At 55.3% G+C, this 24,104-nt stretch overlaps 1 protein-coding gene across 3 annotated transcripts; it reads right to left on the bottom strand.

Moving 5' to 3' along the window:
* Window positions 1-5,964: 5,964 nt before the first annotated feature.
* PPIA (peptidylprolyl isomerase A) lies at window positions 5,965-9,983 on the bottom strand. 3 transcript variants are annotated; one of them, XM_043588383.1, is made up of 5 exons: window positions 9,927-9,983; window positions 7,438-7,468; window positions 7,270-7,358; window positions 6,882-7,054; window positions 5,965-6,301 (listed from the first exon to the last, which is right to left on the bottom strand). In XM_043588383.1, the coding sequence occupies exons 1-5, from the start codon at window positions 9,966-9,968 to the stop codon at window positions 6,169-6,171; spliced, it is 468 nt and encodes a 155-aa protein (XP_043444318.1). In that variant the 5' UTR covers window positions 9,969-9,983; the 3' UTR covers window positions 5,965-6,168. The 3 variants fall into 3 exon arrangements, with proteins under 3 accessions (XP_043444318.1, XP_043444316.1, XP_043444317.1); XM_043588381.1 differs by lacking the exon at window positions 9,927-9,983 and adding an exon at window positions 9,269-9,420; XM_043588382.1 differs by lacking the exon at window positions 9,927-9,983 and adding an exon at window positions 8,530-8,661.
* Window positions 9,984-24,104: the final 14,121 nt, after the last annotated feature.

Raw genomic sequence — 24,104 nt, 5'->3', positions numbered from 1 at the left:
GCTGGAAGACATTTATCTAGTAGGTAGGACTCACAGGGCTGGGAGACAGGCCTCGATTCGGCGAACTCTGGAGCCCACACTCTTACCTGGATCAAAGTTCAGTCTATAAGTTTTCTGCTTTTACTTAAACCTCCAGCTTTTAGTGGTCTTCTGTTGACATAGTAACATCCAGCAGTTGGTGCCCTATTTAAAAAAATATTTTACTTTGTCAGCTTTTAAGTAACTTGTAAGGTTTAATGTACCAACTAATAGTCCGTCACAAACTCTCTTTTTCCGCTTGGAAGTCTTCATTAAAAAAAGATCTTTCAATGTTTTATAATCTAGCTCTATCAAAACAAAGCTCTCATTTTAAGAAAACTTATTTTATTATGGAAATTTTCAAAAATACAGAACAATAAAGAGAAGAGTATAATGAACCCCCGTGTACTTACCCTCCACCTTCCAACAACCGTCCTGCGGTCAGTGTTGTTTCACCTGTCGGCTCCCTGGTGGGTTGGTTTGAATCCTGTTTCAGGCATGACTTCCTGCCTTATATCTATACTTAAGTGTGGGTCTCTAAAGATGGGGCATAATCACAATCTTAAAACAGCATTTAATGTTTTATTTTTTAAGATTTTTTTTAAACTTTATTTGGCGGGGGAGGGACACAGAGAAAGAGGGAGACAGAACCCAAGCAGGTTACAAGCTGTCCGTGAAGAGCCTGACGTGGGGCGCAAACTTACAAACTGTGAGATCACGACCTGAGCTGAAGTCAGACACTTAACCAACCAACTGAGCCACCCAGGTGCCCTGACAGCATTTTATAATATCTGACCTATTTGGTGTTCACACTTTCCTATCAATTTGTTTATGATTGGTTTGAATCAAGATCCAGACGTGTTCTGGATCTTTTTTTTATTTTTGAGAGAGGGAGACAGGATCCGAAACAGGCTCCAAGCTGTCAGCAGCACAGAGCCAACATGGGGCTCGAACTCACAAACTGTGAGATCGTGACCTGAGCCAAAGTTGGACCCTGAACCAAGTGAGCCACCCGGGTGCCCCTTTTTTTTTCTTTAAGTTTGTTTAATCTCTGCAGCCAGCATGGGGCTCGAACTCACAACCCCAAGAACGAGTTGCATGCTCTACCGACTGAGCCGGCCAGGTGCCCTAGCTTGTTCTATATCCTAGATTTTGTTGATCCCTCTTGTTTCTTTTCTATTTTTTTTTTTTAAATGTTTATATTCATTTTTGAGACAGCATGAGCGGGGGAGGGCAGAGAGGGAGACACAAAATCCGAAGCAGGCTCCAGGCTCCGAGCTGTCAGTGCAGAGCCCAATGCGGGGCTCGAACCCACAAACTGCGAGATCATGACCTGAGCCGAAGTTGGATGCTCAACCGAGTCCTGCAGGTGCCTCCCCCCACCTTGTTTCTTTTTAATCCATGGGTTTCTCCTCCCTTTTCCTTACAGTTTTTAAAGAAACGGGGTTGTTTGTGGAATTTTCTCAGTTTTACTGAATGCATCCTGCTGGTATTTGAGATGTCTTTCCCCTAAATTTCCCATAAGCCGACAGATCTTGAGGGGTTGGCTTTTGTTGCGTTTTGCTTTTTCACAAAAATAATTCCCAGGTGACACTGTACTCCCTGCGGTACCTTGTCGGGGGGCACCTGGCGCCTGCCATGTGAAAACTGCCGGTTGGGCTGTGCCAGCCACTCTCCTGGAAGGGGCCTGTCCCAGCATTCCACGGGGGGCGCCGATGGGGGACACGCTTGCCATCCTTATGCATCCAGAATTCCTGCCGAACTGCTCTTTGATTTACAAGGCAGGAATAAGAAAGAACATTTCAATTTTGGATTCAGTTAGCACGTATTTTGAGGTTTCTGTGTTGAGTGGGCCCGCGATTATCCTGTGAAATTTTAGTAGTTTCCGGAAGCCAAAGTAACAATAGCAAAGAAGGCAAAATAGAGAAGAGTGACTTTTACTAGAGTTTTCTAGGTAATTGCTTCAGATACCGGCCTCCCTTCGGCAGTTGCTTGTGGTGTTCCTAGAATTGTTTTGTTTTTTAAAGAGGAATTTTTTGGGGCGCCTGGGTGGCGCAGTCGGTTAAGCGTCCAACTTCAGCCAGGTCATGATCTTGCGGTCCGTGAGTTCAAGCCCCGCGTCGGGCTCTGGGCTGATGGCTCGGAGCCTGGAGCCTGTTTCCGATTCTGTGTCTCCCTCTCTGCCCCTCCCCCGTCCATGCTCTGTCTCTCTCTGTCCCAAAAATAAATAAACGTTGAAAAAAAAAATTTTTAAGAGGAATTTTTTAAGATTATTTTGAGAGTGAGTAGGGAAGGGACAGAGAGAGGGAGAATTCTAAGCAGGCTCCACGCTGTCAGCACAGAGCCCAACGTGGGCTCAAACTCACAAGCCCAAAGATCATGACCTGAGCTGGCCACCCAGGTGCCCCTTGTTTTGTTTTCTAATGGAGACAAAGTCAAACAGCTGGGCCCTGCCCTCCACCCCCACGGGTGGTCCTTGTTGCCCTGCATGTACCTGTCCCCCACCCCACTCACGGGCCTGGGCCTGTGTTGAAGTCCGTCCCCTCCCAGACTTTGTGTTCCCTCTGTGGTGCCTTAACAGGTGTATCCAACAGAAAACTTTTTTTGTTGTTTTTTTGTTTTTTTGAGAGAGAAAGAGTGTGTGTGCGCGCACGTGCCCTTGGGAACAGAGGAGGGGCAGAGGAGACAGAATCTGAAGCAGGCTCCAGGTGCTGAACTGGCATCACAGAGCCTGCTTAGGATTCTCTCTTTCTCTTGCCTCTCTCCTGCTCACACTTTTTGTCTCTCCAAATAAATAAATTAAAAAAAATATTTTACCATATTTATCACATAATTATTTTATTACGCCATATTTTATCACATAAGTATTCATCAATGGCCCTTATTTGCCTGATGTTTTATGCTCTTTATCTATTGAGAGAGAGAGAGAGAAAGAGAGAACGTGAGTGGGGGAGGTGTGGGGGGGCATGAAGCAGGGTCTGAGCTGTCGATGTAGAGCCCGACACAGGGCTCGATCTCATAAACCCTGGGATCATGACAGCCAAAATCAAGAGTTGGATGCTCAACCGACTGTACTACCCAGGCGCCCAGGAATCATTATTTTAGATGCAAATAGTGGTATTTTGGTTTTGTTAAAAATGCAAATTCGTATCTTTTAGAGACAAACTACTAGAATATTTGTGCCTATGATACGTCTGGAATTTGCTTCGAAACAATCCAGTCAGAGAACAGGGAGGAGGAGGGGAGGACACGAAACAAGGTTGGGTCTCAGGCAGCAAAAATATACATGCAGACACAGGTGTCCTCAAGTGCCTGCATGTGACATGCGCCAAGTCAAATAGTTAATAGTTAAACGAGTACAAGCTGGGAGCTCACAGGTGAACTGTACGGTTGTGAAAATGAAGACTGTTCCCCCCGAGTTAGGTGGCCAATTGCATGGACGCGTTGACCTCTGCTGTCCCCAGACCCTCTTATAACTGCAGCTCACAAGGAAGGGCTCACAGACCCCTGGGACCACCAGGTCCAAGCAACACAGGGCAGCTCAGAGGGGCTCCTGCTGGTCAGACGGGGGGTGGTTTGAGTCTCAAAAATTGTATTGTTTATAACAGGTTCAGTAAAAATTCGTGAGCCCTTAGTAACTGGAAGAGGGAGAGATTTGAAATTGTTTTTACAACTACAGAATAATCATTGATCGAGGCAAAGATCGTTCATGGGTGCAAAGGCAGAGCCATCAGGCGAAAGGTCTGGGAACGGGGTTCAGACCGAGGCAAAGTATCGCCCACAGATTGCCTCCTCGCTGGGAAGAGGACACAGTGCCTCCCAGGGGGCTGTCTGGTGAGTCAGCCTGAGGTCGCGTGCACCCCCCAGGAGGCAGGATCGCGTACACAGTCACCCACAAAGTCTTCCTGCTACAAATGTGGAGCTTGTGTCTAAATTGAGATTCTCGGCCTAGCTTCCAGTTTACAGAGAATCCAGGAGCTAAACAAGCAGGGGACAGGAACGGGTGGCAGTGGGCAGCTCCAGAATCAAGCACGTTCCTTGAAGTCAACGTCCTGAACCACTTGAGGAGCCAGTGACATAGAAAAAAGTGGAGGCCAAAGATCTTACATATTTTTAGTATTTATTTTTGAGAGAGCACAAGCAGGGGAGGGGCAGAGAGAGGGGGACAGAGGATCCAAAGCAGGCTCTGTGCTGACAGCAGCGAGCCCAATGCCGGGCTTGAACCCATGAACCACAAGATCATGACCTGAGGCGAAGTCAAATGTTCAACGTTCAAACCAGGTGTTCCTAAAGAGTTAAAAAAAAAAAAAAAGTACATTTATGGTGTATAATTATAATCTCCATACAATTATTTTTTTAATGTTTACTTATTGAAAAAGAGTGGGTGCATGCATGCTCCTGAGAGCAGGGGAGGGGCAGAGAGAGACACAGAATGCCAAGCAGGCTCCATGCTGCCAGCACAGAGCTCCACATGGGGCTCGACCTCAGGAACAGTGAGATCATGACCTCAGCCAAGATCAAGAGTTGGATGCTTATCTGAGCCACCCAGGTGCCCCTCCATAGTTATGTTAATAATAGAAGTGACAGTGCGAAGGTTGCCTGATGGCTCTCTCCGGCTCTCTCCCGCCTGGCGTCTCTCTCCTGCCTGGCGACAGCCTGAAACAGCCGGAAACCGATGCAGAGCAGGGGAAGCGCGGCCTTTGCACTTGCAAGTTCTTGGCTTGGGCCTTTCTTTCCCTCACTTGGTAAACTCTCCAGGAAAGCCACTCGGGACCGATGAGGTCTCATTACACACGCTAACACCACGTTACCAACTCTTGGCAGCTGGCCTGCCTGCCCCTTGGAAAGCTAAGTCGGGCACCACTCTACTTTGGTTACCTTTTTTTCCAGTACCCAGCGCGGCTCATCGGTGTCAGACACTCGGTGGCGGAATACACACAATCAGTGACTAGGCAGGTGTGATCGCGTGCTCGAGGACAACTCTAAGTGAGGTTGGGTTGATGAAAGCCTATCATCACCTGGACACAAGCCATCCATGGACATTAAAGGTCACTGCAATCACCCAGGGAGCAGGGGAAACGGGACACACCCAGAGGCACAAGCATTTGGTGAAGGAAGCAGCCAGCAGCCCGACAAATTACATTCTCACACCATCAGGACAGAAATGGCTCTGGGTCAAGAGCCCCGGTGGGGAGGGGCCCTGCAGGGAGAGGAGGGTGCCCCTCAGCCTGTGCAACTAGCTCTGGTCACCAGTTTGCAGCCCAATTAAAGGGGGAAGGGCCTCTCCTTTGCCAAATCTTACAGCTTGTGACCGTTAGATCTGCGTGACTAAGTGACTGTGGGACCTTGAGGGGACCAGGATGGGATCACTGTTCGGGGAGAGCAAGGACCGTGGGTCACAGTACCAGGCACCCCCACAGGCCAGGGTCTACCAGACTTTGTCAACAATTCCAGAATTGGACTTTACTGCACACCTTTTGCCCCGATTCTATACCCCCAGACTAAACCGGATCCAAAGACCCTTCCCCAGAGCCTGAGGCCCAACACTCAGTTTTCCCTGCTGATAAACAGCACAATTAGCATCTCCTAACACTCTTTTCAAACTTCATCAAAACCAAGAAATAATGGGGTCTTAGAAGAGCGAGTGGCGCACTCATTCTCCAGTGTTAGAGGGATTCTCCACTTACTGTGGTGCCAGTCCACGTGCCAAGTGCAAATTTGTCCCCGCTCCCCTTAAAGGAGCACCTGTCCCGCCTGCCCATGGTCACTACCTCCCTCCCAAAATCCTGGCTCTTTCCTTCCTTGCCCCCACCCACATCTTCAACACCCCCCACCCCAGGACCTTTGGGCCAGGGAAGCAGAAATGGCAGCTGTGGAATCCAGCAAACTGCAGTGTTGCCAAAAATGCGAGCTGCAGGACCCCCGCGCCACACAAGGACAGACAAGTGTTGTTTAGCTTTTATTTCATGATCATAAACTTCACTCTGCAATCCAGCTAAACTTGGAGGGGAGTAAGGAGGACACAGGACCCGTGGAACTGAGGCAGGAACACAGGGACTCTAGATTTCGAGCAGATGGGGGCAGAAGGGCGCTCTCCCGAGCTACAGAAGGAATGGTCTGGTAGTTAAGATAAAACACGAGTCAAATTTATTAGATTTGTCCACAGTCAGCAATGGTGATTTTCTTGCTGGTCTTGCCATTCCGGGACCCAAAGCGCTCCATGGCTTCCACGATATTCATGCCTTCCTTCACCATGCCAAACACCACGTGTTTGCCATCCAACCTGGAAACGAGATGGAGCGTCAGCACTGGTGCCCAGGGGCCACTGAGCCTGCGCCGCACCCCGAGAACAGAGACCCACAGAGCAGTACTGCACCCCCGGAAGAACAGCTGGAGGCCGGGTTACACAGTCGTCAGTACCAGTTAATGTGGATCAACAGTGAACACCTCATCCTTCTAACAGAAACGGCAACACTATAGGTCACCAGGAGTCAGAAGATTCTCCAACTCCTGTCAGAACTCCCGAATTTACAATGGACCCCTAAAAAAGGGCCAACACCCACAGGCCAAGGAGATCTAAGTACTACTCTTTTGTAGTTTGTGTTCACTTGCTTTTTAAGTCTATTGTTGTTGATTACCTCCACCCCCAACCTGGACACAAAAGGGTGCATGCTCTGCAGACCGAGCCAGTGGGCACCCCACAAGTACTGGTCTTAACTACTCAGCTCAGCGCCCCGTTGTGCTATGCTCGGTATCTTGCTTTCTCCACGGACCCCCGTTTCGGCTTTCTCACATCCTCCCACGCTAGAAACAAGGCCAGGCTGAAGCGGGCAGCGCTCCTTGCTGCAGGGATCTGCCCTTACCACTCGGTCTTGGCGGTGCAGATGAAAAACTGGGAACCGTTCGTGTTGGGTCCGGCGTTCGCCATGGACAGGATGCCAGGACCTGTGTGCTTCAGGATGAAATTCTCGTCGTCAAACTTCTCCCCGTAGATGGACTTGCCTCCAGTGCCATTATGGCGTGTGAAGTCACCACCCTGTGGAGTGAGCAAAACCTGTCACTTCTGGCAACAGCGTCAGAAAACAAGCCAAGTCTGCAGAGACCTAGCTTCAAACTCAAGTTTAAATGGACTAGAAGGTGAAGCCGGACCAGACTGGCAGAAAACAGCTCCCATGCACTCATGCTGCGTTCTCCTAGCTCTAGCTCAAGCTCAAGGACCATCACCCAAACCAGAGTCCATGAATTTCATACCTGGCACATAAATCCCGGGATAATCCTGTGAAAGCAGGAACCTTTGTAACCAAATCCTTTCTCCCCAGTGCTGAGAGCACGAAAGTTCTCTATTAAGAGACAAAAACATTGGTCACACACACAACTAAAATCCGAACAGGTAACAGTGAATTAGACAAGAGAACTAACCTGCTGTCTTGGGAACTTTGTCTGCAAACAGCTGTAAGACAAGACAAGACGGAGCGTTACTTCAGCACGCCTGCCCCCCACTGCGGCTCATGGAGTCTGCGGGGGGGGGGGGGGGGGGGGAGCTCCCGAGCACAAGCCCACTTTCTCACCCTAAAAGAGTGCTTTTACAAGAACCACTGGCCCCAAGCCTGAGCCGCTACCTGAAGCCTCGGGGCCCTGTGGGGTCGCGCAGAGTAACAGAGACCGTTCCCCCCCTCCCCAAATCCAGCACCAGACAGGACTCCACCCCCGGCTGTGCAGCCCGTGGGGCGTCTCCCACGTGCCCCCGTCCCCCACCCGAGCACAACCGCAGGAAGCCGGCGAGGCTCCCGCAGAACCCCTCCCGCGCTTGAGGGGCGCGTCCTGGCCACACACGAGGGGACGAAGCCCGTCCGCGAGGACAGCTGTTCAGGCCTCCACGAACCGTTTCGAACACGTGCGACCGAACCCTCCCTCCGGCTGCGGAGCAGGCGCCGCCATCTCAGGGCCGGGAGTTCGGGCCGCGCGCGGGCGTACAGCCCACTCAACACAGTAATCCGCGGGCGTCCGTCTCAGCCCGCACCCTTTCCGCGCGTGAACGCCACCCCCTCCCGGCCGCCCCGTCCCCGCCCTTCTCGCGGGGCCGCCCGAGCCCCCGGAGGAGAGCGGGGACGCGCACCCCGAGGGCCGCGGGCTCCCGGGAGGCGGCCGAAGGAGACCGTTAGGCGCGGGCGGGGCCGGCGTCGTCTGCGCGGGGCGGGGGCGCCGCTGGCTTCCGCCGGGCGGGGCCGGGCCCGCTTCCGCAGTGCGCCCGCCGCCGCCCCCCGCCGCCCGCACACCCCCGCGGCCGCGCCTGCGGGCATCGCCCTCACCCAGCCCCCACCGCGACCCCGCGCGGCCTAAACACGTGCGCGCCGCCCCGCCTTTGTCCGCCGCCGCCCCTCCCCCGCCGCCCCCGGCCTCCCAAAATGGCCCCTCATCAGGAAATGGCGCCACCCGCCCGCCCGCGCCCCCCGCCCGCCGCCGCCCCGGAGCCGCCCGCGCCCGCCCGGCACACCCCGCCCGCCCTCCGACCTCGAAGGAGACGCGGCCCAAGGGCTCGCCGTCCACGGCGATGTCAAAGAACACGGTGGGGTTGACCATGGCTAAGAGGTGCGGGCAATTCCGGGGCGGCGGCGTCTGCAAGGCGGCACGAGCTCCGCCGCGGCCTCTTTTATAGACGCCCGGGCCCCGCCCACGGCCGGTCGCGCGCCCGGACCCTGGCCAATCGCTACCGCTGGCCGGTCGGAGTGATGGTGTGGCTGGCCTATGAGCTGAGACGGCGCCGGCGGGGCGGGCCGGCGGCGCGCGTGCGCGTTGGCGGCGCAGGCAGGTTCCCGCCCGCAGGCTCCGTCGCGTTACTGCGGCGTGGGGATTGGGACGGGGGCCGGGCGCGGGGACGGGGGACCGGCGGAGCCCGAGGGCGCGCGGGAAAGGGGTCTGCGGCGCGGGTGGACCCACGCAGCCCGGTGATCAGGGCGTGTCCCCATTGCGCAGAGGGGGCAACTGAGGCGAACGCAGGCCTCAAGGTCGCGCCGCCCCGCCAAGGTCGCCCGGTCCTGGGTGACCCCGCTACCCCGCATATGTCTGGGGGCTCGGCGGGGGGGGGGGGGCTGGGACATCGCCTCTTCCGCGCACGGGAGGTGCCGTCGTCCCCGTCTGAGAAGTTACGAAATGCTTCCAAAATGCCCTACTTTCCATAAATATCTTGCTCAGTCCGTCTGAATTTTCTCCAGCAGGAAGACGTTGACTCGAGAGCCTGGCAGACTCGTACCTGCAAAGGCGCTGTGTGCTCTTCCGCCCTCCTTCTCCGTCCTTCTGCGCCTCTGCGCTCCCGCACGTGGGGGCAGGACTGGGCCGCGACCCCGGGCGCCCGGGAGCGCGCCCTGGTCAGCCCCCAGGCTCGCACGCCAGCGGTGACCCGGTTCTCTGTGCGTGCGGAGCCCGGAGGAGGGACTTGACAGGTTCTCGTCCGTCCCTGAGTTGCAGTATCCAGAGCATCATCTGGTTTCCAACTCGCTTTCTTCTCCGCACCACCGGGGAAGCCTTGGGATGCGCCGGGTGTCGGGCGTCCTGCATCCCAAGGGTCGCTAGCTGCCACCAGAGTGCACCTGGGCTGGGACTTCGTGCCCCCACTGACACACGTGCCTGAGGAGGCTCCGCCGTGGGAGGAGCCCGCCCCGGGTGTCCCCAAAGCCAGAAACTGCTCCCCACCCCACCCCACCCCACCCCCGCGCACTTCTCACCTGGTGCTTTGTGACCTCGAAGCTGCTCGTTCCCCTGTGACTGAAAACGAAACGCCCAAGGCCCTGAGATACAAGCGCCCTGCACTCCGGTCCTTCCTCCACGCTGACCCTTGCAGCAGCTAGGGACCCCTCCTAAGAAAGGAAAGAGTGTGTGGATGAGAAAAGAAATCAGCCCGTGTGACTTACCTGGAGCCATTGAGAGTCCGGTCCTCTTGTAACCGGCAGCATCAGCAAGGCCACTGCCTAATTCAAGAAAACTAACCGCTGGTGATTTGTTTCTGGGGGAGCCGGTGTTGTAGGGAATCCCTCATTATTACCCTTACCTGTTGAACTGGACTTTCTAACCAGCAAAGGAGGGGCAGGCCCAGAACCTCAGGAATGTAGGGCTGTCCCTATGGTGCTGGGATGAACCAGACTGAACTCAGCAGGGCCCAAAGGGACGGGCAGCCTGGGTTCTGTACCCACAAGTGCAGTGCTGTGGCTTTGCTCCTACAGCGGGTTGTAAACAAAACTTCTGTCCAGAGCATCTCTGAGCAAGAGAAGGTAATAGGGGGGAAATCAGGGCATTGAAACATCCAGAAAACAGACAGCTTTGGAAGAGGGTGACTCACCTCCCTTGTGCCTCTTGCCCAGGGGTGGGCGTGGTCACCTTGCATCTTCTGGGACCACTGGTGACTTCACAGCTCGCTGTCTCAGGGCTTCATCCAGGGTGAACTTTACGTGAGGACACCCTCCATCAGGCAGGTGTCCGCCCCCCTACTGCTCCCTCAAGCCATTCTCCAGCCCTGCCTTTCCCTGTGAACTTCTCCACAGATTACTCCCATGTCAAATTTCCGTGTTTGATCCTGTGGGGTTCCTTGCACACACACCATGACCAACCTCCTCCGTTCCCAAGGCTCAGATCATCAGGAGGCTTCTAAACCTGCCCCCAGACCGACAGCTCACTCCACAGTTCCTACGGATCCTCCCTGCTCACTGGGTCCTCCCCATGGATGAGTCCCTCACAGAGCTCTTCCAGTTCCCTCTCCAGGCCACAGCCTAGGCCGCTATGCTACCCTCCTCCTCCTCTCCCTCCTCCTCCTTCCTCCTTTCCCTCCTCTCCCTCCTCCTCCCCCTCCCTCCTCCTTCCCCTCTTGCACCTCCTGCTCCTCCCCATCCCCCCTTCTCTCCTTCCACCTTCCCTTCTTCCTCCCCCTCCCCTTCCTCCTCCCCCTCCCCCCCCTTCTCTACCTCTCCCTCCTCCTCCTCCTCCCCCTCCTCTTCCTCCTCCACAGGCTTGGTCTCTGTGCCCACAGCTACAGCTCCTGCTTGGCCTTGTTTGCAGCAGCCTCCTGACTGATTACTGGGCCCCAGTTTTTCCAGGGACTTCCAGGATGCTTATTCTCAAAACCCTCTGCAATTGTAACTCCTGTGCTGGACGGCCTCTCCCGGGTTCCTGGTTGCCTACACTACAGAGCGTGGCCCACAGCAGCCCTGTCTCAGCTGGCTCGCCTTCCACTCTTCTCTGGCCGCGCTGAATTTCCCACACTGCTCCCTGTGTGTGCAAGGCTCACCCCTGGGCTGTGCAGGGCCTCCCTGCTCCCCGCCAGCAAAGCTCCCCACTGTGCTTGGTCCTTTCTGGGAAGCTTTCCTGAGCTCTCCCAGAACTGGTTGCTTGAGAACACTGTGCAGAATCAAAACTCAGCAAAGATGCACTGAGCTAACACATACACGAGGTCAGCCCTGGTGCGTGTGGTGAGAGCCTGGCACTGAGGTGTCCCCCCAGGGGGCTAGTCAGTGAGTTTGCATACCCTGCGGTCACTCGCACCCCAAGCTGTCCCTGCTCAGGCTCCAGGATCTCAGATTCACAAGCCGCAAGGACTCATGCTCTGTGGTGGCTGGCATTGACCCCATGGAGGAGGCAGGGCGCCCCGCTCGGGGCTGCAGTGCCCAGCCCCACCGCTCAGGTCAGGGCACAGCAGCAGCAGGTGGGGAAACCCCACCACAGTGGGTCCCATGGGAATTTATCTCCGTGCTGAAGGTCACAGGCAGAGCACAGCTCCCAGTGCCCTCAGTCAGGAGAGCTGTGCGGGGGACACCTCTCAGCAGGCACGCCTGCCCCCCAGAGCAACTGGGCCCGGGAAGGCCGCGAAGGCACCATACGGAGCTGACCCGATACGGAGATGTTTATGGATCTGACTGTGGCATCATGCGTAAGGGTGCTTTGGGAGAGAGGAAACAAACACGTGGTCCGTGCGTCCCCTTCCAGTGATGACAGGGGGCCCTGAGTGGGCTGCGGGCAGGAGCCGGGCCCAGGACAGGCATGCTGGGGTGGCCACAGGGCGTTGTCGCTGGCACCGACCTTGGTTAGGTGTTAGAGTATGCACTTGTTTTTCTCTTTGATTTATGTACCTACGTGGAATTCAGTTGTGTTAAACATATAGTTCAGTGAATTGTAGAAACCAGAGCTGTGGGGCGCCTGGGGGGGCTCAGTCGGTTGAGTGTCCGACTCTTGGCGTCAGGTCAGGTCATGATCTCTCTGTTCCTGATTTCCAGCCCTGTGCTGTCAGGGCAGAGCCTGCTTGGGATTTTCTTCCTCCCTCTCTCTCTGTCCTTCCCCTGCTCCGCCAGCTTGCGTGCTCTCTCTCTCTCTCTCAAAATAAATAAATAAAATTTTAAAAAGAGAGAGAAATCAGAGCTGTGCAGATCCCGCCACAATCTAAGATTAGAACATTCTCTTGGCTCCAAAAAGGACCTTGTGCCTGTTTTTAGTAACTCCCTGTTCCCGTCCCAAAACTGCATTTTCAAATGTGAAGTTAAAAATTGACTGAGGGGCACGTGGGTGGCTCAGTTGGTTAAGAGTCAGACTTTGGGTCGGGTCATGATCTCATGGTTCATGAGTTCAAGCCCCACATCAGGCTCTGTGCTGACAGTGTGGAGCCCACTTTGGATCCTCTGTCCCCTTCTCTCTGCCCCTCCCCTGCATGCTCTCTCTGTCTCTGTGTCCAAAAAAAAAAAACACATTAAAAAAAGGAAATATTTGAAAATTATTAAAAACAAGTTCAAATCTGCTATACTCACAAAGATACTAACATGGTTTCTAAGCTAAAGAGTTATATTTTAAAATGACAACTTTAATAAATGAGATATCAGCTGTTAAGGTAAAACAAAATAACACCGAGTCCTTTTCCTACATAAAGAAGCCCCAGGTCCCAAATCGCCAGGCAGGGGCCCCGGGGACTCTGCTCTTGCCGTCCCTCAGGCTCAGGCCAGTCACCTCAGGGGCCTCTCCGCAGCCCCCAAGTTCACGTTCTTCATCGACTGCCTGCCGGAAGACTAGGAAGGGGAGAGAAGGAAGAGGCCAGAAGGCTGGGAGTGACGCCACCAGTCAGGCCTGTTCTCGGCGGCTTCCCCGGGAGCCCGCCCAGCTGCTTGCACCCTGGTGCAGGAATCCGGGAAGATGAATGTGTGGGTCCGGGCACGCTGCCACCCACCCCCCACCCCCGCCTCCTGCTGGTGAGGAGGGAGCAGGAGCAACGCTTTGGGTAGCTGGCCGGCCGGCGGCAGAAGGGGGCACAGGCCGGGAAGTAGCAGGCGATCAGAGCCGGGAAAGCAGCACCCGCCGCTGGGGGAGACGCCCCAGCCCATGACGGCCCCGGCGGGAGGTGGGGCGGGGCGGGGCGGGGCGGGGGGGGGTGGGGGGGGTGGGGGGAGGGAATGCAGCTGCTGCCTCGGCCTCCAGAATCGTCAACGCGATGGCGGGGCGGGGGCGGTCCATCTGCCAGTGGAGCCCGGATCACGCAGATCTCTGGAGGCTGCTGCTGTCTGGAGTGTGCACACAGCCTCCCCTGGGACTCGCCAGGTGGGAAATGTCCCCGGCACAGAAAGGGGCGCAGTACCTGAAGCAGGGCAACGAGGCCCAGTTCCTTCAGAATTCTGGGGACTGTCAGGGCCCCCCAACCCCGTGACGCTGCTGTTTTCCCCAAGGGCAGAGAAAGCTCAGGGAGGATGAGAAATTTCCTGAAGACTGCACAGCCAGCCAAAGGTAGAGCCAGGGTGGACGCCCATTCTCCCTGACTCTCTGCTCGGTGCTCATCAGCAGGGCTTGGCTTGAAATTAAAACAAACAAAAAAACCATGGTGGGGCATCTGGGTGGCTCGTAGGTTAAGAGACTTCAGCTCGGGTCATAATCTCCCAGTTCAGGAGTTCGAGCCCCGTGTCAGGTTCTGTGCTGACAGCTCGGAGCCTGGAGCTGCTTCAGATTCTGTGTCTCCCTCTCTGTCTCTGTCCTTCCATCGCTCACACTGTCTCTCTCAAAAGTAAATAAACATTACAAAAAAATTTTTTTTAATAAATACAATTAAAAAAATTTATCAAGGATTTCGAGACAGGGACAGCAGAGTGTTAAAGCAAATGCAAGTCCTCTCTGAGAACCCCTGGGCCACACGCACTGGCACTGCCTTTGGCGACAACCTGTCAGTCCCCGGGGGGGGGGGGGGGGGGGGGGTGGCTCCAGACACACATAGCTCTCTTCCAAGAGCCGTCACTAAGTACTCATAAGGAAGACGGTGGGGGGTCCAGGGGACCAAGGAGCTCCCTGAGGCACCAGTGCTCAGGGCCTGCTAGAGTCTGAGGGAAGACCCGGGCCCTGAGAGACCCTCCAGGACAGGGGCTTCCCAGTAAGATCCCAGGAGTGACCGTGCATCTGCTGTGGGGAGCCATGAGTGGGGCCCCGGCCTGAGGCTACCAGAGTCTGAGACTGGAGCAGAAGGCCTGGCAGAAACCAGCCAGGCAGGCCTCACACCACGTAGCACCTGGGATTCGACCGAGAGCCAAGTCCACGCAGAGGCTCAGGTCCCAGATACTCATGGTGCTCTGGGGGCAGGGGGGCACCAAGGGAAACATGGGGTGTGTCGATTGCCAGCTGGTGGCCCTCTACCGTTCGGGGAGATGAAAGAGAACAGAGGGCCACCGGCCAGCACAGGGCCACCTGGCCTGCTGCAGCAGACCCCGACCCACTCAGATGCCACCCTGCCCCACTCCACCCAGAGGAAAGTATGATCCTTCTGCCCGCAGGCCACACAGCCGAGCCCAGAACCAACAGCCAGCACCGGAAGGGGCAGGCCGTCCTCGGCACATGGCCGCTGACCTGTCACACAATGCATGGCATTCAGTCACGAATCTGTCCCACCTTTCTCCTGCCTCCTGCCTGGAACTTACCCCATCACTTGTCCTGGGGCCCTGGCTGCCAGTTCACCTTGCAGACCTTGGGATGTGTCAGCCTCTGTTTTCATGCAAGTTAATTCCTTGTGATAAATATCTTTATATTAATTCTATTAATTCCTTTATGTGTGTGTGTCTTTTATTGGCTCTATTTCTTTGGAGAACTTTAATACAGACACCCCAAAAAAGCAAGCTGATGTGGCCCATCGTCCAGGGAGGCGACAGTCGATAGAAGCAGACCCAGGCATGGCCTGCAGCAGTGTGGGAAGACAGTCTTTAATCCCGGGGAGCGTGTGATAGGGTGTAGTGCTAAGGGTGGACAGCATGCGCGAAGACATGGGGGTTTCAGCGGAAAGAGAGAACAATAAAGAAGACCTGAGCAGAGCTGCCGCAAAGGGAAATTATGAAATTAGAAGGAAATAGGACATTGGAGATGAAGACCTCTTGTAAGGACGGAGAGTGGACTGGACTCACAGAGGGAGGTCCCGGCGGGTTTGAGGGCAGCTGTGGACTGGACGTCTGTCCCTCTCAACAAGTCATGTGTTGAAGCCCTTAGCCCCAGCGTGACTCTGTTGGAGATGGGGTCTCCACGGAAGTAACTCAGGTTGAATGAAGTCATGAGGGCAAGCCCCGATCACATAGGACTATGCCCTCCTCACGTCTGGTTCTCCACCACTCAGCGCACACACGAAGGAAAGACTGCGGGACCGAGAAGGAAGCTTCCTGAGGGTCAAGAAGAGAGGCCTCACCAGAAAGCAGATCAGCCGAAAGCTCGACCTTGGACGTCCAGCCTCCAGAACCATGAGAAAATACACATTTGCTGTTGAACCACCCAAATTGTGATGTTTTGTTGTGGACGCCCAAGTCGACTAAGACAACAGGGCAAAAGAAATGATCCAATCAGATATATGAAGATAAAGAAAAATCAGGAGAAATAAAGCAGCAGCCAGCACTGCAGATGTGTGAGACGGTGTCTGACTGTGCGACCTGCCTGCAACTAGCATTTCCTGAAGGTCAACTGATCCCAGAAATCCCAAAATGGATTTTTTAAAAAATTTTTTTCAACGTTTTTTATTTCTTTTTGGGACAGAGAGAGACAGAGCATGAATGGGGGAGGGGCAGAGAGAGAGGGAGACACAGAATCGGAAACGGGCTCCAGGCTCCGAGCCATCAGCCTAGAGCCTGACGTGGGACTCGAACTCACGGACCGCGAGATCGTGACCTGGCTGAAGTCGGATGCTTAACCGACTGCGCCACCCAGGCGCCCCCCAAAATGGATTTAAAAACAAACAAAGAGGGGCGCCTGGGTGGCTCAGTCAGCTGGGTGTCTGACTTCTGCTCAGGTCATGATTTCACGGTTTGTGAGTTCAAGCCCCACGTCAGGCTCTGCGCTGACAGCTCAGAGCCCAGAGCCTGCTTTGCATTCTGTGGCTCCCTCTCTCTGCACCTCCCCTGCATTCTCTCTCTCTCTCTCTCTCTCTTTCTCAGAAATAAATAAATGTTAAAAGACATGCATTAAAAAAAATTTTTTTTGAAATGGTCAGTAAAACCCTTGAATGGCCTTAAAATTCTGAATACTATTAAAAAAATAAGACATTTAAAAGAACCAGATATAAAGTATGAGGTGTTATTTTTTATAATCTCGGAGAAGAGAGGCGGCCAGGAGACGCGGACTAGATTCATAGGTCAGTAATAATAAAATTAAAAACTACTCCAGCCAAAGGCTATAAACAAGGTTAAGATAAGCAAGATTCAGGCACAGACAGAAGGTCAATATCTGTAATATTTGAAGTGTTCTTTTAACTAGAAAAAGACACTAGAGAAGAAAACCAAAAAAGGAACATTCGGTATGAAAAACGGGATGCGGCCCACCGATCATCAAAGAAACATAAAGCATGACATAAGACCGTCCATGGTGTCTGCTCTGGCAGAGATGGAAAAGGAAATTATGCCAGGCTTCTCTCTAGGCTTGAGTTGGACACACGGAATACGCAGCTGTTTGTACATCATACCTCAGTAGAGTGCCTTAATGAAAGAGAGAGAGAAAGAACGAGAGGGGGGAAGAAGGACAGGAAGACAGCCTGGGTCTGGCAGGGAAGTGGTGGGGGAGAGCGTGGGGAGGCGGGAAGGTCATCCCATCGCTAGACCTGTGGCCCGGCCCGTGTCCAAGCCCCAGGCGAGGCGGGTGGGCCTGGACAGCTCACCCGGGGCCGCAGCTGCTGGGACGCAGTGGGGGGGAGAGGGGGGCACAGGCATGGGAGGCCTCCTCCGGCCGTGAGGTCGCCAGGGAGCCACGTTCCATCAGAGTCGAGCTGCTGGCTTGTGGGGACAGTGGACGGCTGTGCCGGGTGAGCACCCACTCCCGTCAGTGCCCTGACGCCCTCGGGAGCCCCCTCACCGCACTGCCCGTGCCAGGAAATGTGATGGCATTTGGTTTAGACCAAATTTTGTTTAGGCCCGGCCAGCATGGGCCTCCCCAGAGCTTTCCCACGGACATGGGGTTGGAGGCTCTCTTTCTGGCGGCCGTGCTGGGAGGTGGCCCTCACTCCTCCCTTCGCGGGGGCGTCCCTGGGCCATGTCCCTCCCCCAGGACCACTTTTCAAGTCTTGGCTCAGCACCCCCACCCCCAGCAGCTGTCCCTCTGGCCCCTGGTCTCGGTCTGGCTCTGCCGGGACTTCATACACAAACTCTGGAGCCCAGGACAAAATGAATACTTGGGGCCACTTCTTGTGAAGTTATGAAGAGTTTCAAGACAGGGACGGTGCTTCTGAGCACAGGTCCTGTGTGACTCTGCAGTGGCCTGACCTGAAGCCACCGCTCGCCATGTAAGTGCAGCTAGAGGTGCAGCCAAGACCCAGCGGGGCCATCGGAGTCCCCGAGCTGCCTCTCTGCAGGGTCCTCTCTGGACCTGACCCCAGGCCCTGCTGCCGGGGCAGGGTTTCCTCAGTCCCGGGGCCCTGCTCTCTGTGGGTCTGCTTTCCTGGCCTGGTCTGGCTGGTGCCACGGGGAATGTGGGACGTGCCCCAGGCCCCTTGCTTCTCTCAGAGACCACGGCCCAACTGTCTGGCAGCTGAGAGCTGTTGTCTCTTGCGTCCAGTGCTGACGCTGACAGGATGGGATGAGGGGAGTGAGTTCTTCTGCGGTGACTAAACCAGAAGTCCAAGGTTGTTTTTTAAAGATGTGTGTATCTGGGCGCCTGGGTGGCTCAGCGGGTTAAACATCCAACTCTTGATGTCAGCTCAGGTCACGATCTCACGGTTCATGGGTTTGAGCCCTGTGTTGGGCTCTTTGCTGACAGTGTGGAGCCTGCTTGGGATTCTCTATCTCTTTCTGCCCCACCCCTCCCAATAAATGAATAGACTTAAAAAAAAAATAAATGAATAAACTTAAAAAATATGTATCAACCAACCCAAAATCGTGTGCCTATCAGCAGAAACCAGTCCCGGCTGAGTTAGGCCGATCTGGTCACACTCATGCACAGTGGAGGGCTGGGGCCGCAGGCTCAGAAAATGGGCAGGAACTAGGAGCCTACATGGCCCCAGCATCCGGAAGGATGCCGCCCAGTGCCTTGGTGCTCCAACTGGCTCTGCGGCTGTGGCAGCCCAGGCCTCACCCGCTGGGGGATGTGTGTGGGCAGGGCATACATGTGCTTACAGGAGTCCTGCCTGCTTCCCACCCGTTTAGGCCATTTTGTTTGTTTTAAAGTCAATGACGGGGCGCCTGGATGGCTCAGTCAGTTAAGCGTCTGACTTTGGCTCAGGTCATGGTCTCGCAGTTTGTGGGTTCAAGCCCCGTGTGGGGCTCTATGCTGACAGCTCAGAGCCTGGAGGCTGCTTCAGATTCTGTGTCTCCCTCTCTCTCTGCCCCTGCCTTGCTCATGCTCTGTCAAAAATGAATAAATGTTAAAAAAAATAAAAATAAAGTCAATGACAATGATTAAGAATTTGTATCTGGTATTTAAAAATAATACGTAAAACGCCAAATTTTTAACAGACTTTGTGAATAGACATTTTTAGAACAGTTGTAGGTTTACAGCAAAACTGAGTGGAAGCTTCGTACAGAGATTTCCCCCACATCCCCCACATTCCCCCCACCATCACCACCCCCACGATTTGGTGTGCTGGTTACAACCGACAAGCCCACAGTGATGCGTCATCACCCGAAGTCCACGTTTGATGTGAGGACTCCCTCCTGCTGTTGGGCATTCTCTGGGTTTGGACAAGTGTCCCGCATGTACCCACTGTTGTCGTGTCACACGGGGCTAAACCCTGCACTCTGCCTGTTCATTGCTCCCCGCAAAACCCTGGCAACCAGCAACCTCCGTACTGTCTCCGTACTTGTGTCTTTTCCGGAAGGTCAGAGAATTGGGACCAGTGTGTAGCCCTGGCTTCCTTCACTGGGCAATAAGGTTTACGTTTCCTCCGCATCTCTCCATGGGTCAAAGGCTCATTTCTTTCTAGCGCTGAGTAATACTCCACTGTGTGACTAGACCGCCGTGTAGTATCCGTTCACCTGCTGAGGGACACTCCTCAGCAATTCTGGTTGCTCCCAGGTCGTGGCAGCTATGAGTGAGGCTGCTGTGACACCGGTGTGTGGGCTTCTGTGTGGACACAAGTTTTGAACTCCTTTGGGGAAAATACCAAGGAGCTCGCTAGCCGGACTGTATGGTGAGAATATGTTCAGTTTTACAACACCCCCCCAACTGTCCTGCAAAGTGGCTGCACCATTTTGTATTCCCATCACCACCGGGTGAGCCCTCCGGCTGCTCTATTATTTCTCTCACCACGCGTGTGTGTTTGCAGCACAGAAGCAGCCTTTCCTGCCCACGCAGGAAGCTCTGGGGACCGTGGCCCCCGTGGCTGACCGCCGGCTCTTCTTACTTTGGGCTCCCATGGGGAGGGTCAAAGGGCACAGAGGCGGACGGCCAGTCGCTGGCGAGACAGCTGGAAACCAGGGGCCTCCGGCTCTGTGGTCTTGGGCAGCCTCGGTCAGGATAAGGTTTGGCTTTGAGACAGAAGCCACCACAAGCCAGGCTCAGACTGCACGGCTGCCAACCTGCGCACACGAGTGAAGGCCCCGGGGTCTGGGTGCCGCGTCCTGCCCGCTCAGGAGAGAGGAGCAGCGTCCTGCAGGCCGGGTGTGGGAAGCCGGTTCAGTCCAGCCGGAGAGCAGGGCAGCCGCTCCTGAGGCGGGGGGAGGAGGGGAGGTACCCCCATCAATTGTTGGAGGGGCTCCTAGCGTAGGCCTGTGCTGGGACCCCGGCCATCAGGGCTCACCCTGCCCTCAATCCTCATTGGAGCACATGCTCGCCGGACACCTGCTGGCCATCCCACGGTGCACCTGCAGGGCACAGGGCCTCAGCCAGGACAGCGGCAGGCTGGTTGGAGACGCAAGCGGGCAACAGTAGGGGTGCTGGGTGCTTAGCCAGCCATGGGGTGGGGGGGCTCATTCCGGGCACCGGGGTCTCGTCCCTGCTTAATCTCTCGGACAAACATTGCTGGCTTGGGGATAAATCGCGACACAGAAGTTGGTCCTCGCCCCCATGGAGCTCATGGTCTGGAGGGTGGACACTTAAAAACCAAGGCTTGTCTGACCAGGAGCATTCAGGCAAGCTCTAGACGTCCCTTCTAGGGGACAGGACACACAGGGCAAAGCACTGAGTGTTGCCAGGACCATATGTACAGGTGAACGTGGGGCTTTCTGTGAGGCAACTGGCCCAAATTGTTCAGAAAATCAGTGTGAGGGAAAAAAGCCAAGGGCTCTTCTCTCTTAGAGGGAGCAGAGACACAGCCACCAGTCGCAAAATGTGAGCCCTGACAGAGTCTCGGTTGGTAAAAGTTATAAAAGGCATTGGGACACTGAAATGCGATGGAGGACGCGGTGGGACTGGATGTGCTCACGTAAGGGAACATTTTTGTTTCTCCAAGACGCAAGCTGAGGTGTTTGGAGACCAAAGGTCCATCTGCAACTGACTTTCCAAAGTTGGCAACAACTGTGTGCACACAAAAGACACAGCTACATGAAAAGATGGTGGGAGGAAAGAGGCAGCAAAATGCTCAGTCCGCAAACCTGAGGGTTGTGCAGACGCTCCCTGTGCTGTTTAACTTTGCAAAGATGGAAGTGTTTTTGAATAAAACATCGGGGGGCGTCTGGGGTGCTCAGTCGGTTAAAGCGTCTGACTTCGGCTCAGGTCATGATCTTGTGGTTCATGGGTTCGAGCCCCACTTCGGGCTCTGTGCTGACAGCTCAGAGCCTGGGGTCTGCTTCTGGTTCTGCGTCTCCCTCTCTCTGCCCCTCCCCTGCTCACTCTCTCTCACTCTCAAAAAATAAATAAATAAATAAAATAAAATAAAATAAAATAAAATAAAATAAAATAAATTAAAAAAAAATTGTGAATAAAACATGTGGGAATGACCACTACCAAGTTGTCTGTGATCAGCTGTACGGGGGCCACGGAGGCAGCCATGGAGAGAGCAGTGGCCACAGCAGGTGCCCCGACTTGTTCTGGAGGGCGGCCCCCTGGGGCAGGGGCAGGTCAGGCGAAGCCTGGATTTGGGAGGAGAAGCCTGTGTGTCTCTGGCAGGTGGCCTGTGACAGGTCAGCAGGGGCCGTGGTACTTCTGGTACCTGTTCCCTGTGGTGGGGAGCACTCCTGACCCTACCCTGGTCTCGATCCCCTAGCCAGCCAGCCAGAGCCCCCCCACTGCAAAGCAGGTGGCTGAGGCCTTGGTGGGGTGTCGGCGAGAGCAGGCAGGGCTTGGAAAGGCAGGTCTCTTGCTCCCTGGCAGCCGCTGCTCTGGAGAATGAGACCCTCAACGGGGGCTGGCCATTCTGGGGCTGTGCCTGCCAGAGTCCGGCTGTCCCCAAGGCACTGGGTGGCCCTTTCAGGATGGCTAGCTTCCATCCTTCCCTTCCAAGCTGGTCCCGGTCACTCGCAGCCTGAGCCGTGGTGAACGCACACAGAAAGGGCACAAGTGGAGGGGGCCTGGCCGGAGGTGTGGAGGCGGGAGTGGTGTCAGCTCGTCCCCCACACCCGTCACAGACGAGGTGGTGCCAGCCTGGGTGGCCAGCAGCTAACGAGGGGGCGCAGCCCCGTGACCCCACTGACAGGCTCAAGACCATGCTAAGTCATTGTCTGCTGACAGATGGAGTAGTGGTGGGTGGCTGCACAACAGGGACAGTGATGGTGCGTCACCTCACATGAGCCCACTGCACTTAGCATCTGGGCAATTCATAGACACCAACTTTAAAAACTGGATTGGGGAAAAAAAAAAAAAAACTGGATTGGGCAAGTGGCCAGTGATTCCTAACCTCAAATGTAAACTAAAACAAGTGATCCTGTCCAGGGACCCTCCCTCCAAAAGGGGCCTGGTGTCCCGACTTGTGTCATGATGCCCATCCTGGTCCCCGTGGCTGGCCCAGCTTGGGAGGGGGTGAGGCAGGGGCCGCGCTGCAGGGAAGGGGCTCCTGAGGCTAAAGATGGGGGATTCCTCGATGTCAGGTAAACGAACCCGAGCTGCATGGGGTCCCAGCTTGTGTGTGTGTGCTTGGAGGGCAGGTTGACCAGGGGCTCCACGACCATGCTAGAGTGTGCACTCTGTGGTCCCCTCGCCTCCTGGGACCTGCACACTGGGTTGTCTGTCTTCTCCTCTCTGTGACGGTGGCCACAGTTTCTGGCCCTATTGCTGACCTTAGTCACTCGGTCAGACTCCAGGTCGGATCATTCTGTCGCTTCTTAGAGATGCGCGTTTACCTGGTCTCCTCTGCATGGGCCTTGATTTCCTCCTCTCTGCGGCTTTGGACTGTTTCCCTAGTTCCTTCAGGTGCAGAGTTGGGATGTTGAGAGCTGTTGGCAGCTAGAAAATTCCCTCCTGTCACTGCTTTCACTGTTGCCTCTTAATGCCTGCTTGGCTGCAAAGTATCTTGTAATTCGGCTCCGTACTCCTCTGCGCCTTGGACTGTAGCGGTTGTTTGACCTCCACGCTCGTTACTGTTCCGTAGAAGGTTATGGTGTCCCACCTGAATGCTGTTGGTAATACGCAGCCTTGTCCCGCTGGGCTCAGAGAAGGTACCTCGTAGGATTTCTGTCTCTTTAATTTATGGAGACTTGTCTCGTGGCCTCAGGCAAGGGATGTCCCCCCGGGCATTTGAGAAGAGCTGGTGGGTGGTGGTCAGTGCTCTGAGTCCCGCCGGCTTGTTTTCATATTGCACACATGGCAGACATGAGGACATGATGAAGCACGAGGACAGCTGCCACTCACCTGGAGGTCATCACCGGTACTCCCCATGGTGAAGCACGTCGGTGTGCCCTCGCTGTCCCCCGGAACTATAGCGCATACATAGGAGTCCCGTGAAAGGTAGATTTGGTGTTGTGCTTTACTAAAATGGCACGTCCTATGTGAATGATCGCACTTTGCTGTCACCCCACGTTGTTCGAGGGGAGTCCCCATGTGGCCCCGCCCATCCCTTGGGAGGACTGCCTCAGCTCAGGTCTAGAGTTCTCCGTTCCACCTAGAAGCACCCAGAACACGCTGACGGTGCACAGATGTCCAGCGAGACCACACCCCGCATGGCACCCTGCTCTGCCCCCCCCCCCCAGGGGGACAGCACTCTGGACGGGCCCCTCGTCCCCTGCCATGCTGGGTGGCACTTCCCATTCCCTCAGCAAGGAACAGGCTGCAGGCAGACACGAAGGCTCACACCCGGGGTCCTGAGATGTCAACGGCTAAAGCCACCTGGGGCTGGGACACCTTCCACCTGAGCTTTCAGCACCACACCACAGGGTTCAGACCTGCTGTACAGGAAGACCCTCGGGGCCAGGAGGAAAGGGCCACCCAAGCAGCTGGCAGACGGAGGGGCCTGCAGGACCCGGGAGCCCAGGACCACCCTCCATGAGCCGCCTGGGGCTGGTGTCTAAGGCCCCTCCCGAGGCCCCTGGCTCCCTACCCCAGGCACGTCCACGCACAGTGACACGGTGGAAGATGTGTCTCCTGGCCCTGGTGACACCTCACAAAATAGTTCTCCAGCTGAGGCCAACTTGGAAAATTCCAGAGACCAGGAAATTTACCGTGAGGCAGGAACAGCCGGGTCTTGGCTTGGAATGGAGCCCTGCCCACATGAGGAACACGGGCAGGGCACAAAGGAGGGACTGGCCAGGCCCACC

Source organism: Prionailurus bengalensis, chromosome A2 (genome assembly GCF_016509475.1).
Source record: "Prionailurus bengalensis isolate Pbe53 chromosome A2, Fcat_Pben_1.1_paternal_pri, whole genome shotgun sequence".
NCBI lineage: Eukaryota > Metazoa > Chordata > Mammalia > Carnivora > Felidae > Prionailurus > Prionailurus bengalensis.
Note: the sequence above shows the minus strand (reverse complement) of the source record. Positions and strands in the feature narration are given on the sequence as shown.